At 43.6% G+C, this 17,238-nt stretch overlaps 1 protein-coding gene and 1 long non-coding RNA gene across 3 annotated transcripts in view; one reads left to right on the top strand and one right to left on the bottom strand.

Annotated features, from left to right (window-relative positions):
- LOC146013326 (synergin gamma-like) overlaps nt 1-17,238 on the bottom strand; it is a 22,804-nt gene extending 5,566 nt beyond the window's left edge. The window contains exons 1-5 of one of the 2 annotated variants that reach the window (XM_083151507.1): nt 16,967-17,235; nt 16,791-16,841; nt 10,890-10,940; nt 5,268-5,364; nt 1,606-1,766 (exon numbers count right to left, since the gene is read on the bottom strand). In XM_083151507.1, the coding sequence (XP_083007633.1) occupies nt 1,606-1,766; nt 5,268-5,364; nt 10,890-10,940; nt 16,791-16,811 (330 nt within the window). In that variant the 5' untranslated portion in view covers nt 16,812-16,841; nt 16,967-17,235. Of the gene's footprint in view, nt 1-1,605; nt 1,767-5,267; nt 5,365-10,889; nt 10,941-16,790; nt 16,842-16,966 lie in introns of both variants that reach the window. The other variant, XM_083151508.1, reaches the window with a different exon arrangement.
- Nucleotides 341-17,238, top strand: part of LOC146013504 (uncharacterized) — a 61,252-nt gene continuing 44,354 nt past the window's right edge. Inside the window, exons 1-2 of the long non-coding RNA XR_014446484.1 lie at nt 341-520; nt 1,314-1,440. This is a non-coding gene — a long non-coding RNA (uncharacterized LOC146013504). The remainder of the gene's footprint in view (nt 521-1,313; nt 1,441-17,238) is intronic.

Below are 17,238 nucleotides of genomic sequence, written 5' to 3'. Positions count from 1 at the left end.
CAGTAGAAAGAGATAGGTTAAAGAGGTGAGCAAGGTGGGAGCAGCCAGTGGGGGAGAGTGAACGGAGGAAAAGGGGTCCAAGGGGCAGGTAGAGGGGGGAGGGATGAGATGAGGGTGTGGAATTCCTCATCTGTAGTAGGGCAGAAGGAGGACAGAGTTGGATAGTTGGAGGGAAAGGGTGATTTGGGTGGGTGGGCAGCAGAGGGGAGATGGGAGGAGATATTATGTAGGAATATCTCAATTTTAGAGAGGAAAAGTCTGTGGTAGTGGGATGATGGGAGGGGGGGGGGTGCAGGAGAGTGTTCAGAAGAGTCTAACAGCAGGCAGGGAAACACGTTAGGGGCTGATAAAAGGAGACACATTGGAATCTTATGCATCTGAGAATATCTTATTTTACAGTGGACCCAGTTAATTTTCTGATGTAACTCTAAAGAAAGCTACACCATTCCAGATTTAAAGCACCAGTAGCTGGGAGACACAGGGCAGCTGGCATCCAAAAAGGGTTATTTAACCCTGTAAGGTACTCTTAATTGTCTAGCCAGACAGGATTTTATATACTAATATTGATATTGATACTAATATTACACTATTAACCCTTCATGTGTGATTACTAACCAAGTACAAAAAGGATCTGCATACTAACAGGATTATACCATTTACACTAACTGAGTTTAAAGCAAAATCTATATGGTGGCATAATAAAGAAACACTTGGTTTAAAAGCAGGGCTCCATATAAGGGACAGTGAATAAATCACAGAGTGATATGGCAGATTTGATCAAATTGCATTTTTTCTCTCCTTTTTATTGCTGTATTATCGTTATTATTGTTTTATATATTTAACAGATCTATAACATGTTAAAGTCACACTGAATCACTGTTCCATATCTACGACGCTCACAGATGGAAACTCATTTTTATTGGCCTCCAGCTTTCACCCTGGTCCTTTCAAAAAGGAGCGCGCATTTAAAGAACGCATGACGCTCCACAGAAGCGCGATCCGCCAGGCATATGGGGAAAAGTATTGAACAGCCTGTAGCTAGGCACTTTTCCCAATTAAAACATAGCCCAGTGACCATACACTATAAAATAATAGATAGGGTGCCATGGTCTATATATGGGGTGGGGATCGAGCTAAATCCCTTCTGCAAAAGGAAGCAAAATGGATATATTTATTAAACACCGCTAGTCCGCATGGATTAAATGAACAATTAAATTTCAATTGTTTCCTATGATGCTCTTGACATGTATATTAACCGTGTTTCTGTATATTTAGCCTATTTGTACTTTACTGCATTTTTTCCCCCACTATAGCAGTCTGTAACCTAGCAACCGGGAGACGCTGGTGAGGTCACAGAGGGTGTGCTGGAGCACCCACTTGAACAGCAGCAGAAACGATGGAGGGAGGCAGACGGATGTGGGGATGTCAGGTGTATTTAAGGTATGTTATTGTTGTCAATTGCTTCTGATGAAAATTCAATAGAATTGAAATGTTAAGTTCCTACTTTTGGTGTTTGTAATTATTCTCTGTGAAACTCTTTTGTCCATTAATAATTTATTTAGATTGGGTATACAGATGCTTACTTGAGTCATATGATGCACTTACCAGTTTCTGTAGCACACTGGGGCAAATGGACAGAAAGGCCTGCAAGTTATTCCAAGATAGCTCAATATCTCGCAGGAGAAGCTGCAACCTCTCACAATCAATGTTTCGTGTTCTCATTCCTCCTTCCAGTCTCTTTGATACTTTGTAGACTTCAACCACACCTGCAGTGGGCATTGGTATAATCATTTAGTGTTTCCCAGTCTCTGTCCTCAATGCCCCTCACAGTTTGTTTTCCAGGTCACCCAACAGATCTCCTCATTACTCCTTGACACATTTTAAAAGATACAAAGGCGTATCTAATTATTTCACTTGTGGTTCTATGAGGAGTCACAGAAAAATGTGCACTGTTGGGGGTCCTTGAAGTCTTAAATTATGTCGCAGTCATAGAATTGTAATACTTGATTAGTCTCCAAGGAGTCGATTTAACAAAATTATAAGGTGTAGCACAATCCAAAAAAAAAAAACCATATTGCTGCAAAGCACAATTTGGAAAAATTGTTCTGGAAAAATCAAACATTGCAAAGGCCATTTATTGGGACAGGATATCCAATTACGGCCCTTATGGCAATGAGCAAAATAGAAGATGATATTGAATACAATCACTTAACATCTGGGTTCTGATGTGCTGCTACTAGCTCATGTACAATGTAACAAAACACATATGTGAATCATGAGTAGGGGTTCCTGTTAGCATACCCGCAGTCTTAAACTGGTTTTGCTACAGTTTCCTGGGAGCTTTTTCAAAGCCTCTTTAAAAAAGGTCCCAGGAAATCAGAGCAAAACAGGTTATAGATAACCAATTTGATCTTCCATAATTGTGGATCTATCGCTTTGTGCTCGTAGCAGATGATGGGACCAATTCAGACCTATCCGCACAGGGCCTCCATGAGAACAGGTCTCTATACGCCCTCTGCCCTGCGAACTGGCTTGCAAATAGATGTGTACAGGTACAGATCCATTCGCTTTCGGATGGTAAGAGGAAAAGGTCATTTGATTTTTTTTCTCATGTCCCTGTTGTTCACTGCCGTGGAGTACATCAGGACTCTCACCGGGTGCGAACAAAACAGCTGCTTCAGGCCGGCTGTTGAAGTTATCTGCCCTCCTCCAGCAGGCATAAACACGCCTGCATTTTCCCAGATACTCCTAGCATTTCCTTGGGCACGACCACCCTTTTTGCGGGCCCACTCCCTGTCAATCATGCTGCGATCAGCTTGCATATAGTAATATTTTCCGAAGCCATTTGCAGCTGGTCCCATGCGCAATAGCCCAAACATCGGGAAGCATCTGAATTTGGACCTGGCCGAACAGGTCTGAATCGTGCCCAATGACCTGCTTGGAGACGTCACTTGACCACTAGCCACAGAAGTGTGCCCCTACCCTGATGATGTATGGGGACTAAAGGAATACTTAGCACGAAATCTAATATATACTTAGCACTCACTTTTTGCAAACCATGCCAACAGTATTCCTCCCTCGCTTCCTATCTTTCCTAACTAATTGTACCCTTCTTCCCACCTTCTTATTCCATTTATAACGTACAGGATTCTTTTCCACTTCTTAACATTTTTGTACACAGATTTTGACTTTACTTGCTCACTGACAATACCTTTGCTGTATCATTGTGTTATCAAGTATGTTTTTAAATTAATGCAAAACCTTAATAAAAATTACTTTAAAAAAAAATATATTTTTGTATACAGATGTCATAAACTACACAGTCATTTTTGTAGAGGAGAGACAAAATTAAGGGGGTATTGAATCTCAGGTCACGATTGTCGCAAATTCCTGACCTTGGACCGTTCTCGTCCTGCTTGTCTGTTATCGGGCAGGCGGGATTCAATGCCCCACCTGCCGAATGATGAAGAGGGGGCGTGTCCGCGGAAACGACATGTATCGTCAAGATATGGTCCTTATCTCGACAACCCACGGCCGTTGCAGTGGGGAATTGAATACAATATGTTTATACCATGGATTAGTATCAGGACATGATTTAAGTTAGTTTAGTGATCAAATGCTGCCTCTCTGCCTAAACTTAAGCCCATGGCTGTTAAATGCCCCTATAATGCAGTCCCCACAGAAAACTCTGAGGATGGCGGCTGAAATAACAGTTGCTCCTGAAGCAAGATATCACCAATATCTCCTGCTTCAAAGCTTTGTTAAAATAGTCAGGGCCAGCTCCGACTATCACAAAATTAAGGAGAGGCAGGTGTTGAACTTCTAAGATGCCACCTGCACAAGTTCATTCACTTGCGGTTCTGACAAGTTGACAGATGTTTGGGTTGTGGTGGGAGCAGTAAGTTTTGCCTAGAATGCTGAAAAGTCTCGCACCAGACCTGCATACAGTTTTACTTCATTCTGCCTTAAACATCGTGTTTTAATGACACAATTACTTAAATAGGTACCTGAAGATGTATTCTACAATTTTCTGACTGATGTTTTGCTAGATGACAAAAGCAGAGGTTAATTGATTAATTGATTGTTTACAAGGAGCACTTAAGCCTTTAAAAAGCACATCGGTGGAAGCTAAAACTTGTCTTGAAAAAGTTTCTGGTCGTCAACGAAACACGTCGACGTCACTTCCGCTTTATATTTGAATTCTCCGTGGTCACTACCCGTTGCTACACAGCTGGTCTGTAGCGCCCTCTCCCCCGAAGCCGCTTACTCTTGGCAGCAACTGTGTCCCTCACGGTCAGCAGGAAGGATAATCACCAGCCTGTCCCCCATTTATCAGGGTCCAACTTATCTGGGGATGCTCATTGCCACCATCATCGGGTTGAGCCGTCGACTTGTCCGACTCCCCGCTTCCTCCAGCAGACAACTACAAAAAGCGGAGCTTTACAACTATTCCCCACAGCACTAACCGCTGCATTCATATATATGCCTTAAACAACTGTTATATGCGTTTACCATCTACTTGCTAACTAGCTTTTTGTATATTAGCAGCCTACTTGCTTTTTTTCTAATACCTGCTTGACCCGCAAACTTTGCTCTGCCAGTGACTGGAATTAACCCCTCACTAACTCATTACCCTGACCTTTACGGAGATTCCTATACTAACTCACTACTTTCAAGTGCTATATTTATGCTATATCGGCATGTTCTGAACATTTTAACATATATTTTTTTTGTATGCATTATTTATGCTAGTATTCTGTGTTGTGATAATAATCACGTCTTTTTTTTTTTTTCATATAAAATTTATATAATTTACCGGGTGTCCAGTGTTGATTTTATTCAGCGGGGTTCACTCTAATCATTACATCCACTTAGCAGCGCATAGTGTTTAACCCTCAATTGATGACAAAAGCTACATGGGGAAGTCAGCCATTTTGCAGTGTGCCAAGCTACTGTCGAGCAGCGATTTCTGTGGCTAGATCATGAAGTACACCACTCGCTGCATGGTGAATGTGGCACAGTATGAAAAGTAATGAAAGCCTAAAGCAATATTTTTACAATCCATCTGCAATTATAGTACATGCCTTCACCATTAATAATGGATGAGAGAGATTGGAGCCCCAGCAGTGTGTCTTATAGACCATCCTGATGGTTTATTAGCAAGTGGACAGCTGAAGTGTGCCATGTGCAAGCACACAGTACTATATTTCCCTGCTGGAACAGGATGATTTTACACTGAAAATAAGATACAGAATACAAAGACAAACCTGAGATATAATCTGTTCCTCGTGTAGACTGCAGCACTTCACTGCACACAGAGGGCCGGCTAATGCCGCACAGTATTTCATTGGCTTTCTGGATCACCTTTACAATGAAGGGAGAAAGAAGACATACTGCTGTGGTCTTAGTCTTGTAACAACTTTCAGAGTAACATTGAAAGTATATATAAAACTGTGCAATATCCACAAATGGCTTTTTAAATATCTCAGCACTTCTGATTTAATATAGATGCATTCTGAGGTCACAGTGCATAGCATTTGTTAATGCAACACTGAATACCAATAACTATTTATAGGAAGTATAAAAATAGAACAGATAGTGTAAAGGTGCGTACACACGGGGGAGATATATTGCTGAGCGTCTCCTTTTCATCAGTGTCCGGGGAGATATATTGCTGAGCGTCTCCTTTTCATCAGTGTCCAGAGATGGTTGCTGATGAAAAGGAACCTCTGCAGGGGGAGTCGCAGAGGTAATCAGCTGGTCGCTGGAGCTATTCGAATGGGGCTGAAAACGGGAGCGCGCACCCGTCGATTCATCGCCGGGGCACACTCCCATCACTGGCAATATGGTCGCCAGTGACCATATTTCCAGCGATTATCGCCCATATCGCTGCCGTGTGTACACGGCTTAAGGGGTGGAGGTGCAGGAATTGCAGCCTCCCAACTGCAGTTAGTACCATGATGAATATCTAACTATCTAAACATGCAGACACTGTGGGCCTGATGGTGTGAATGGAGTGCGTGTGAGTCAGAGGTGCAGTGCACATATGCCGGGATGTAGCACTGGTCGCAGTGTTGTGGAAGCTGCAGCTTTACAGGCTGCAGAGTTTGGTCATCTAGTGTTGGTAAGCTTCTACTACTCCAATAGCTGATGGCTGCCCGACAGGGCCGGCGCCACCACTAGGCAGGTTTAGGCATCTGCCTAGGGCGCTGGCCACTGGAGGGCGGTAGTGAGCAGCGGCCTGCAGAGAAAGCTACCGCAGAGGAGGACAGCCAGCCGGAGGAAGGAACTGGAAGGAGGAAGCTGCAGCGCCAGCGATCCATCTTCAGAGAGCCACAGGCACTGGCAGCATTCAGTGAGTGTTTTTTTCCCCCTCCCCGCCGGAGCCCGCCCGTTGTGTTAAACTTGCTGTCTGCCTGACAGCAGACAGTCCCGACCCCATCTCCCCCCACCGGTGCGCTGCTGGACACCACACCAGGACACACTTGTCAATCTCCGGGCGGGTGGCGCTCCTATATTGGGGTGCCGCTGCCTTACACTGACACCGTCAGCGGCGGCTGCTGCCCGCCCGCACACCCGACGCCCGGACACTTGCCCGCCTGTGTCTAATGTCTCAGGCACGGACACCGGCGGTTACCGCTCTCTGCCTGCCCTCACACCCGCCAGCCTGTACTGTACACCCGCCCCCGCCCACCTGTGCCGCATGTCTTGGACACTGACACCGGCAACTGCCGATGCCTCGAAGCCAGTGTCACCCTTCCCAGGCACAGACACCGGCGGTTGCCGCTCCCTGCCTGCCCGCACACCCATCATGAACCCCCCACGCTGCATCTAGTGGAGGGTGCAACGGTTGTAGGGTGGATGGGCGGCTGACAGTTTGCTTGTGTGGGGTGGGGGGGGGGGGGGGGGGCGGCGGCTGACAGTTTGCCTAGGGTGCAAGTGAACATTGCACCGGCCCTGCTGCCCGATGCTGCGTCTGTGGATCTGCAGTGCCAGCAGCGGGTGTCTTTATCCTCAGGCACATCCTTGTTCATGGCTGCTGCAACCAAACACACGGGAGCTATGCAAATAGCCGACAACTTAAACTCAAGCCCTTTTAACTGTTTATCAGAGGTCCGCAAACGCCATCGTTGCAGTTAGGTATTGAGTATATCCATGCTTCAGCACAGGTGAATTAATTAGTAGCTCTGTCAATTTCATTTAATTATCTGGGCTCAAGCATGGATAGCTGTGAAAATCACAGATCGTATAGAGATTACACTTGACCTAAAAAGGTCTAGTCTATCCAATTTATTTTTAGACAATAGATTGGCCAGATTTGGTACTTTTCTGAATAAAAACAGGCAGGTACTCTGCACAGAGAAACACAAATGCAGTACATGGACATCCTGCCTCTACAGAAGAGCTCATCGCTAAAATAGATTTTAATCCACAAAAATTGGCGCAAATGACACTGGGCTCTGAAATCCTGGGAATAGATTTTGCCAGTATTGGTATATACAAATTTTCTGACCACCTTCCTTATTAGTTTTTGACATTTAGGTGCAATATTAGTTTTACATCCCCATCTGATGCATTTTTATTTTTCCTTTTGACATTTTTAAATCTTAACATACTTTTAAATACATGATAACATACACAGTAAAGTAGTATTTAAAGACAATTGAAGCTTGTGTGACATTAGAGAAACCAGTGGTTCCCGAACTGTGTGCCATGGCACCCTGGGGTGCTTCGGGACACTTGCAGGGGTGCCTTGGGTTGGTTGTTCCAATTAATTATTGTCAAAGTAATAGGCAAAACCAGTGCTTGTGGCTGCCAATAAGTACAAACAGAAGCAAAACCTGTCCCTCATTACATAAATAAACCTAAAGATTTTATATAAACACAATTTCTTTAATTTCTCCAAAATAAACTTTTGGCGTAGGGGTGCCGTCGATAAAATGCTGTTATTATCGGGCGACTTAATTCTAAAAAGTATTGGGAACCCCTGTTGTAAGCAGTTCAGCATAGTCCAGTGGTTCTCAAACTCAGTTCTCAGAACCCCAGACAGCTCATGTTTGTTATTAAAGTCGCTGAGCCTGGGCTCAGGGACCTGGAATAGCAAATTATTTTGCTTTGATTTTGTGAATAGGCCTGGAAAACATGACCAGTTTGGGGGAATTAAGGACAGAGTTTGGGAACCTATGATATGCTTTCTCTGTGATTTATTTTAATTTTCATGACCATTTGCAGTACTTATATGTTAGTTGGGTGCCCACTATAGTTAGTACGCTCATACCCCCACTATCCATGTCGGCATGGAGATGATTTTATATAGTGTGGCGAGCGCAGCAAGCCACCGAGCCCGGCGAGGGGACGCGGAAAACTAAGCAAATAGCTTAGTGGGCGCCCAACTAACATATAAGTACCGAATTTCCATTTTCAGATCTGTATTACACCTGCTATAACTCTCAACAAGGCAAATCACAATGACCAAATGTGTTGCTCCTGTTTTTTTCATTTATTATATTTATATATTAGTTTGCAAACCGCCCATTTTGCTGCAATTTGACTTTATAGTGTCGAAGTCCATTTTTCCCCAGCATATAATTTCCATAATTAGGATTTTAACCATGCCCACCACATCAATATAGTCTGAGATAAATATTATTTTATCTCATAAGTCAGGAAAATATCGCATATTAATTTACATATTCTACCTCATATGTCATATTTGGTCTTAAACTGATTGGAATCATAGTAGCCATCAGATGACAGTTATTAGAACTCCAAATCATGTTGCACTCACAGTTTATACAAGTTATAAGTTTACAGTAGAGTTTTCAGAAATACAGTAACAAGGGGCGGGTCTACAGGCTATTGGTAGAATGTGAATGAATGGTCCGGGGAGGAGACAATGGGTCCCCCCCTCCCCCTAGAGAGCTTTCTTGTAGAGTAAAGCAAAAACACAAGTTTAGTTGCTGTTGAAACTTTAAACAGGCTTGCTACTATGGAGTGTACCACACCTGGAAGACGAAGAAGTGACCTTCAATTATATGGATTGCAATAAGTGTTAAGTATACATGTATAGCTGATTGAATTGTGTGCCAGGACTAAGTTATGGAAAATGGACTATGTTAGAAAGTTAGGAGCAGCTAACTTCCAATCTTTGTTATCTTCTGATATCACACGTGCTCAGGCCCAGATTATGGTTACATACAGTTACATAAAGAAAGCTTGTGTCTGTGTTTAAGATTGACCTGTATGAATAATGTGTAGCTAAGTGAGATTGAGATAAGGCAGTGTAATATATATCATACAAAGATTTGATGGTTAAATGTGCAGGGCGTAATGTCTGTGTTGTAGCCTGTTATTATGAATCGTGAGTGAAGTATGTGTTGATCAGCAAGATCTTGGTGTGATGTGTTGATCCTGGAAGAATGGAGTTTTACTGTGTTAGAGAGAGATCCCTGTTATGGATGGAAGTGTGATATTTTGATCTGTTAAGAGAGGATATGTTTTACTTGTTAGATTGAGATACAATCCTGTATCATACAAGATTGTTAGGCCATAAACTGAGGCCTACCTGCCTTCTGCCATGTGCTTGGCCTAAGGCATAATCATGGATTGTAATTGAGTTTCACAATAGTTACATGCAGCAGCAGTTGGTATATTATTGATCAAAATGTAGTTAGGTATTTGGAATTATAAGGTGATGTGCTGTGTGTGTCTTTCACTATAGTCTGGATGGATTCTTTGTATCCACATGTGTGTGGGCCCAAAAAGGGACGCAGGTAGTTGAAGGCCTGTGTTAGGATATGTGTGAGTATGAATGGATCCCAGCATTTGTGTTTAATTACATGTGTGTTTAGGGCCTAGAAGCGAAGGGTGCTTGGATTGGCTTTTAACTGTTTCAACCTAAGAGTGTGAAAGCTTTGTGTAATATCCAGTGAGAATATCTAGATAAACTGGCAGATAAAACCTATTTGAATGTAATAGTGTCTTTTGCATGTGTTCACTTCTACCATATATATATATATGCACTGTTGAGGTGGTGAGTGTACGGCCATGTGATGGGATTTTGGTATAGCAAGGCCTTGGATTGTATAGTGCCATTTAGGTGCGCTATTTAGAGAATACATTGTAGCTTAATATTCAAATTGTGTATGTTGTAGGTTTAGTGTTTGATGAATGTGCAAGTTATATTCAGGATTGTGAGTATTGCATGATGCCAGTTAGTGGTAATTTGGAGTTATGTTGTGGACAGATGAATGAATGTGCAGCCAGTTCAGCGATATGGAAGTTGCTGGTGAATAACGTAGCGTAAGTCAGTACAAGATATTATTGTTACAATGTGTGGTAGAATAGAGTAGTATGGAGAGACAGGCTTGATATGTTTTTTTCTTGCAACCAGGAGGTTAGGCCATTTTCTATTGTCAGTTTATTATACAAAATGGACTACAACATGTGCTCATCATTGTCTACCCTAAAATGGCGGATGCCATGCTGCCCCTAGTGTGATCTGGCCACAAGATGGCCGACAATCAGATTCATTCATGCTGCTTCATAGCCACGCCTCCAGCACTGTACACACATATAACACTGAGTTTAACTGTATTGAGGATGCTGGTATTATAAAAGTATTAATTGTAATATCTGTCTTGTCATATTGTACAATCATTGATGCAGTTTCATTCGCTTGCATTCATAAATAATATTCATTGATCGTATTTCTGGACATTCGCTTATTTATTACGTGCGGCATGAATAAATTAAGTATACTTTGCATAAATGGGTTTCCATAATAGATAACCATTTTATGACATGTTTGTAAGACAATACAGTAGCTATTTTTTTTAGTACAAAAGTTTCCTTAGAAAATAAAACAAAAATCATGCATATAACATTACCTTATGGATATTCTTTAAGCATGTCTTTAGGTGAAGAATACACGTATTTAACTGAAATGAAATAGATAATATTTACAAAGATATATAATAAAGTCATATAATATAATGTAATAGAAAGTATACGTGAGAGTCTGCAGATATAATGAGTGCAGTTCCAGCATCAGATTGTAATTATCAAGTCCCTATGATGGAACAATCCAACCTGATCACATCTGTTTACAGTACAAAGGACTTCAACAGGAAACCAACATTCACCAGCAATGACTGGGTAACATTACGCTGCGGCTCAAGGATACAATTATTTTCTTTTTTTTTGCCACTACTGCAGGGGTCCTCAATCTGTTTTGCTCTGGGACCCCATCAGACAATAAAAATAATTACAGGACCCCAGCAAGTTACTGCAGAAGTCATCACATCACATGTGTAATCAGCAGACAGCACATACACGGCAGCATTGTGGAGGCACAACATGATGGGAGGAGTCTAATATTACAGACAATTCAACAGATTCAGAATCATTGACCGAGATTAGAAAAGTCATCAGCCTGATGGTCAGCAACATGGAGAAAGGTTTTTATATACTATACAGTTTTAGTGGTCTGTCTCCGCTTCAGTCCTTTTTTAAATAAACAATGCGGTCTCCACTAACATCCCAGTAGTGCAACGGTACTCAAACTGTGGGTCCTGACCCCAAAGTGGGTCCATCTTCTTTAAAAAGCTCTTCTATCCTCCACTCATTACCTATATTAATGGCACCTGTTTTAACTGGTTATCTGTATAAAAGACACCTGTCCACGTCGTCAAATAATCAGACTGCAACTTTCCACCATGGCCAAAACCAGAGAGCTGTCTAAGGACACCAGGGACAAAATTGTAGAGCTGCAAAAGGCCGGGATGAGCTACTCGACAATATGCAAGCAGCTTGGTGAGAAGAGATCAACTGTTGGCGCAATTATTAAAATATTTAAAAAATACAAGATCACTGACAATCTCCCTCAACCTGGGGCTCTATGCAAGATCTCTCCTCACGAGGTATCAATGATGTGGAGAACGGCAAGGAATCAGCCCAGGACTACACCAGGAAACCTGGTCAATGCCCTCAAGAGATCTGGGACCACAGTCACAAAGGTTACCATTAGTAACACACTACGTCATCATGGATTCAAATCCTGCAGCGCCAGAAAGGTCCTCCTGCTTAAGCTAGCACATACCCATCTAAAAATTGGCAGTTACCATCTGGATGATCCAGAAGAGTATTGGGAGAATGTCATGTGGTCAGTTGAGAGCAAAATAGAACTTTTTTGTAAAAACTCCACTCGCCGTGTTTGGAGGGAGAATAATGATGAGTGGCATACCAAAAACACCATACCAACCGTGAAGCATGGGGGTGGAAACATCATGCTTTGGGGCTGCTTTTCTGCAAAAGACAACTGATCGGTATTAAGGAGAAGATGATGAATGGGGCCATGTATAGTGAGATTTTGGCCTAAAACCTCCTTCCTTTAGTAAGAGCATTGAAGATGGAATTGGGTCTTCCAGCATAACACACCACCTGGGCAACTAAAGAGTGGCTGCATAAGAAGCATTTCAAGGTCCTGGAGTGGCCTAGCCAGTCTCCAGACCTCAACCGAGTGGTGGGAGTTGAAAATCCATGTTGCCTGGCAAAAGCCCCAAAACACAACAGATCTAGAGAAGATCTGCTTGGAAGAGTGGGCCAAAATACCTGCCACAGTGTGTGTGCAAACCTGGTCAAGAACTACACGAAACATTTGACCTCTGTAATTGCCAACCGAGGTTATATTACAAAGTATTGAGTTTAACTTTGATTATCCAAATATTTATTATCCACAAGAATATACAGATAAATTGTTTAAATATCATACAATGTGCTTTCTTTTTTTCCCCCACTGTACATCTCTCACTCAGGCCCACTATATAGGTATTTGCTGACAGGATTTATACGAATAGGCCCATTGGTGGATTTGCTAAACTCAACAACTGCCTAAAAAGATACCGTGTAATTGCAGATCATTCTGACACGCCAAAGCCACCTTTACTGCACATGGAATTCCAGATGCCGCCAGTGACAGAACCTGAAAACCACACAAACAGTCCCTTTATTTTAAATATATTTCAAAAAAATATTTGTTGCAAGTGACTATGGTACCCCATAAATAACAGTTACTCCTTACGGCAAAGCAAGAAAAGTCACTGGGTGCCGGACGGGGTCCCTAAAGCCGGGTTTGCGACAGTCATTTTCAAGACGCACGGGTTCCCGACGGCCACCGGCTATTCTCCCTTGTGGAGGTCCACGACCCCCATAGAGGGAGAATAGAATAGGTGGCGAGTGTAGCGAGCCACCATGCCCGCAAGGGTCTTTGTTGCGCTTGCCACGCTGTCTGAGTCCGACCAGTCGGGATCCCGACGTCGGGCTAATAACTGCCGGAACCCTGTACCACACCCAAGTCACTACAGTCCAGGTTTTAAGAATATCAATACTTGAGCATGTGACTTATACCCCTTTTACACCAAGGCAAAAAACACAGGTTTTCGCCTCGTGGGCCCGGGCCAGTGTTGTAAATGGGCACAAAAAATAAAAATAACACACACCCATTTCCCTGGGAATCCAAACAAAGGTCCTGACAAGGGTGAAACAGGGGGCGAGGACCCCGGTGGTGGGGCAGTGTAAACTGGTAACCCGGGTCGATGTGACCCAGGACCCGTTCACTGCAATGGAACAGCAGCACTAGGAGATGCTCTCATCTTAAAGTGCCAGCCCAGGACACGCCCCCGATGACGTTAACCACCCCCCCCCCCCCCCCCCCCCCTAAAATCCCAGGTGGGACCCTGCTTTTTGGTATAAAAAAGAGTTATAACTTAGTACCTCAGTCAATATGATTTACCCATCTGGACTCAAGCTTGGAACCTGGACTGTAATTGCAGAGTTTGGGAAACTATACAATTACATTAATTTCCCTAATCCTACTGATATTTACTGGACTTTATACAGCAAATACGCTACTGTGCCCCGAACAGCAGAAATGCAGGAGCAGTGTTTTATTATATATATTTATATCTTCACGGATGCCTGCCAGCTTTACAGAACAAACATCTGATTTACTGGTATCATACATTTTACATAGACGGATCATGGCAAAGTTCAGAGTCAGGATTAGGGTTTCAGGGCGTGAAAGATTGCTGAAAGATTTCAGTAACTTAAGCAAACACCTCTCAAACTGCTAAAACCTTTATGTCAAACATCGGGAAAACACCCCCTGCACAAACAAAAGCCATGCACAGAATATATAGTATACAGTATATAATGCACATTAGCATATTTGCTATAAAAACTCCTGTAAATATCACCATGATTATTCTGCTGTTTAGGTATATGCCAGGCGCAGTACAGAGAGAACACCTGTGTGCCCCTCCTATCTCACAGCACAGTACAATCTGACTTGCACAGGTCTCTAGGAACATGGCATACAGATGGAGCCTTCTTCAACTAGCCTTCTCCGGTGAGCCACGGCTCACCAAGGCTTATTATCATCTATTGTTCTTAGCTGCAATACAAAACAGTAAGGGATTAGCAGAGGATTAAGTCTGACAGCTCTGGTTCACTTAATCCTATTAAAGGGCTAGATGAGGATGGCTCTATCTTTACATTGCAGTCTCCTATGGTGATAGTCAATTGTTTTTCACCAATATTTTCAGCTGAAATGCACAAATGCATGGTGTAACCTGACCATAATGAGCTTCATATGCACACACAAAAAAAAAAAAAAAAATAGATCAATTGAATATCACCCTACGATTTTCCGTCACTTTAGACGGGAGATCGGGCGCAGCATAACAATTGAATACCATCCCTAGTGCATACATTATGTTTCTACTGCGCATGCACAGATCTCCAGAAAAATGGGCAACGCACCATTTTCCTAAGTATAATGAGATGGGTGCAGCGTATGCCCCTTGGACACAGGGTTAGGTCTAAAATGGGCTAAAGGACCTCCTGACGTCACAGGGGAGGAGAGGGGGTGGAGAGAGGAGGAGCAAGGTCGGAAGAAGGGTCCCAAATGGACGCTCGCCAAGCTTTGGGTACGGCCTTGCTCTCCCCCCTGAGTGTGGAAGGTCCTTTAGCCCACTACAATTTAGTATCTACCCTGGATTGGACACAGTGTTCACTGCACCTATTATAGACACAGCAATGGTATAGGCTTATGTTGAAGTTTCTAAATCCAGGTAGAGAGCATTTATAAAGGTGAAAACGGTCTTAAAAATATAGACACCAAATATATGCATACAATTCAGAACTAAAGCTGGGTGTACACCAGCGGCAGGGACTGCAGTCCCAACAATTTAGTGCAGGGGGAGACAGACGGACAGCTTAGCACATATAATCATACATGTTATATGTGCTGGATGGTTGCCTTGGGTATCGGCAGCACTGTATACATCGGCGCATTGCAGCCCCTGGGAATCAGAATAATGCTTCACAGACTCCTGAGCACCTCAGATTTCTGTGAAAATAGCCAATGGTAGTCCGGGGCTGAGCTAAGGGGGAGTGTGTAACGCTTTATCTTCATTCCTAGGTGTCCTGTCCCCTGTACTACATAGTCGGCACTGCAACTGGCAAACACTGCAAGTATCTGGCAGACCATCTGTCTTATCTGCATGGTATGAATAAAAATCTGGTATTATATGGGAGCAAATGACAATCATCCACTAAAAAACATATGGATGACCAAAGGTCAGAACACCCTGATAGTGGGAATCCCAACAGAGATCCGGCAAGTATACTTACCTTACCCCTGCAACCTAACCTTCCCCACTAGTGGCTAAACCTGGGGTAGCAAACTCCAGTCCTCGAGAGCTACCAACAGTTAATGTTTTCCAGATCTCCTCAAAGAATCACAAGTGAAGTAATTAGCTTCACCTGTGGATCTTTGAAAATGTTTCAGCTAGTATTAAGTGCACCTGTGCAGCAGCTAGGTTGTCTGGACAATTTGAACTGTTCGTAGCTCTCGAGGACCGTAGTTGGCTTATAGAGGAGTTATAAAAAGTAGGCATGTATGGTTTAATACATGAAGCCTGGAGAGGAGTGAACGGGGAGGGGGGGACAAGGTGGACGTCACCAAGCCCTGCCCCCATGACAGTCAGTGTTGTTAATTTGTGGATCCACAGATTGCGGGAGGGGCTAAAATGCAGCAAAATTATGCAAAATGATGCGATTTGTGTCATTTAGCCCCCTTCCTACAGGATTTTATACAGCAGGGAAGAGGGGGCTGTGGCGGTGATGCATGAGACTTTTCCACCTTCCGGGGGCTGGGAGGGGGACCCAATTCACGGGACCCTCCTGGCCATTCCGAGTAGAGCACACCAGCCTAACGCTAACCGACCCTGCATTAATACTCAGGATGCTGGCAATTATGCTGCCCCATTAATGGAGGGAAGCCACCTGGTTCTCCCCCATCGATGGTAATGAGTATTCCAAATCTGCCCTAACCATCAATGATTGTGAATCATTAAAGGTCAATCACCGCCTTACTTAAATGACTCTATAGAGAATTACAGACATGACAGATTTCTAATAAGCTAGCAGGTACAGATTGTATCACTGTACAGACAAACCCATTGTTCTGTACGTATGTACAGGTCATGCAGTATGAAAATACATGACTGACTTTAGAAGAGTTTATCCCAGTTAATAACCATGCCCAACAGTGCTTCCCAACAGGCCATGTTTTGAGGATTTCTGTGTGCAAGCAGGTGGGATAATTACTGACCAAGCACAATAGAATTACTCACCTGTGAATGATTGAGGAAATCCACAAAACATGGCCTGGTGGGGGTACTTGGGGACTGGAGCACAGAACCCCTGTTCTATGTGGAGATCCTTACCAGAGCAGGTTCAATAGCCATTGATTGCAGGGCCTTCCACTGGTGCCAGAGCTGTCAGCAAAGAGGAAACAAAATACATCAATGCATGTGTGTGAGGGCTAGGAGACACATGATACAGCCGGTGTTGTACTCCCAGCAGAGGTGTCCTGGGAGTGGTGCAGCCAGTGACACGTTACCTGGGGAGCCCTGCCAGCTGCTTCCTCCAGCCGGGATTACACGTCTGTCTGCGCTGCTATGTACCACACCACAGGGCTCTCACTCACAGTGCAACGTCTGCTAGTACCATCCGGCACTTGTATAGCTGTCCTGCATACCCCGGTATTAACCCGGCCCCCATCACCCTCACCACGACCGGAATCCAGGTGCAGACCCTACAGCCCTTTACTGCAGATCCCAGCAGGTGCGCTACACTGCTGGTTACCTGCATTACTGTACAGGATATCCTGAC

This window comes from Crinia signifera, chromosome 1 (assembly GCF_055691185.1).
Source record: "Crinia signifera chromosome 1, ASM5569118v1, whole genome shotgun sequence".
NCBI lineage: Eukaryota > Metazoa > Chordata > Amphibia > Anura > Myobatrachidae > Crinia > Crinia signifera.
Note: the sequence above shows the minus strand (reverse complement) of the source record. Positions and strands in the feature narration are given on the sequence as shown.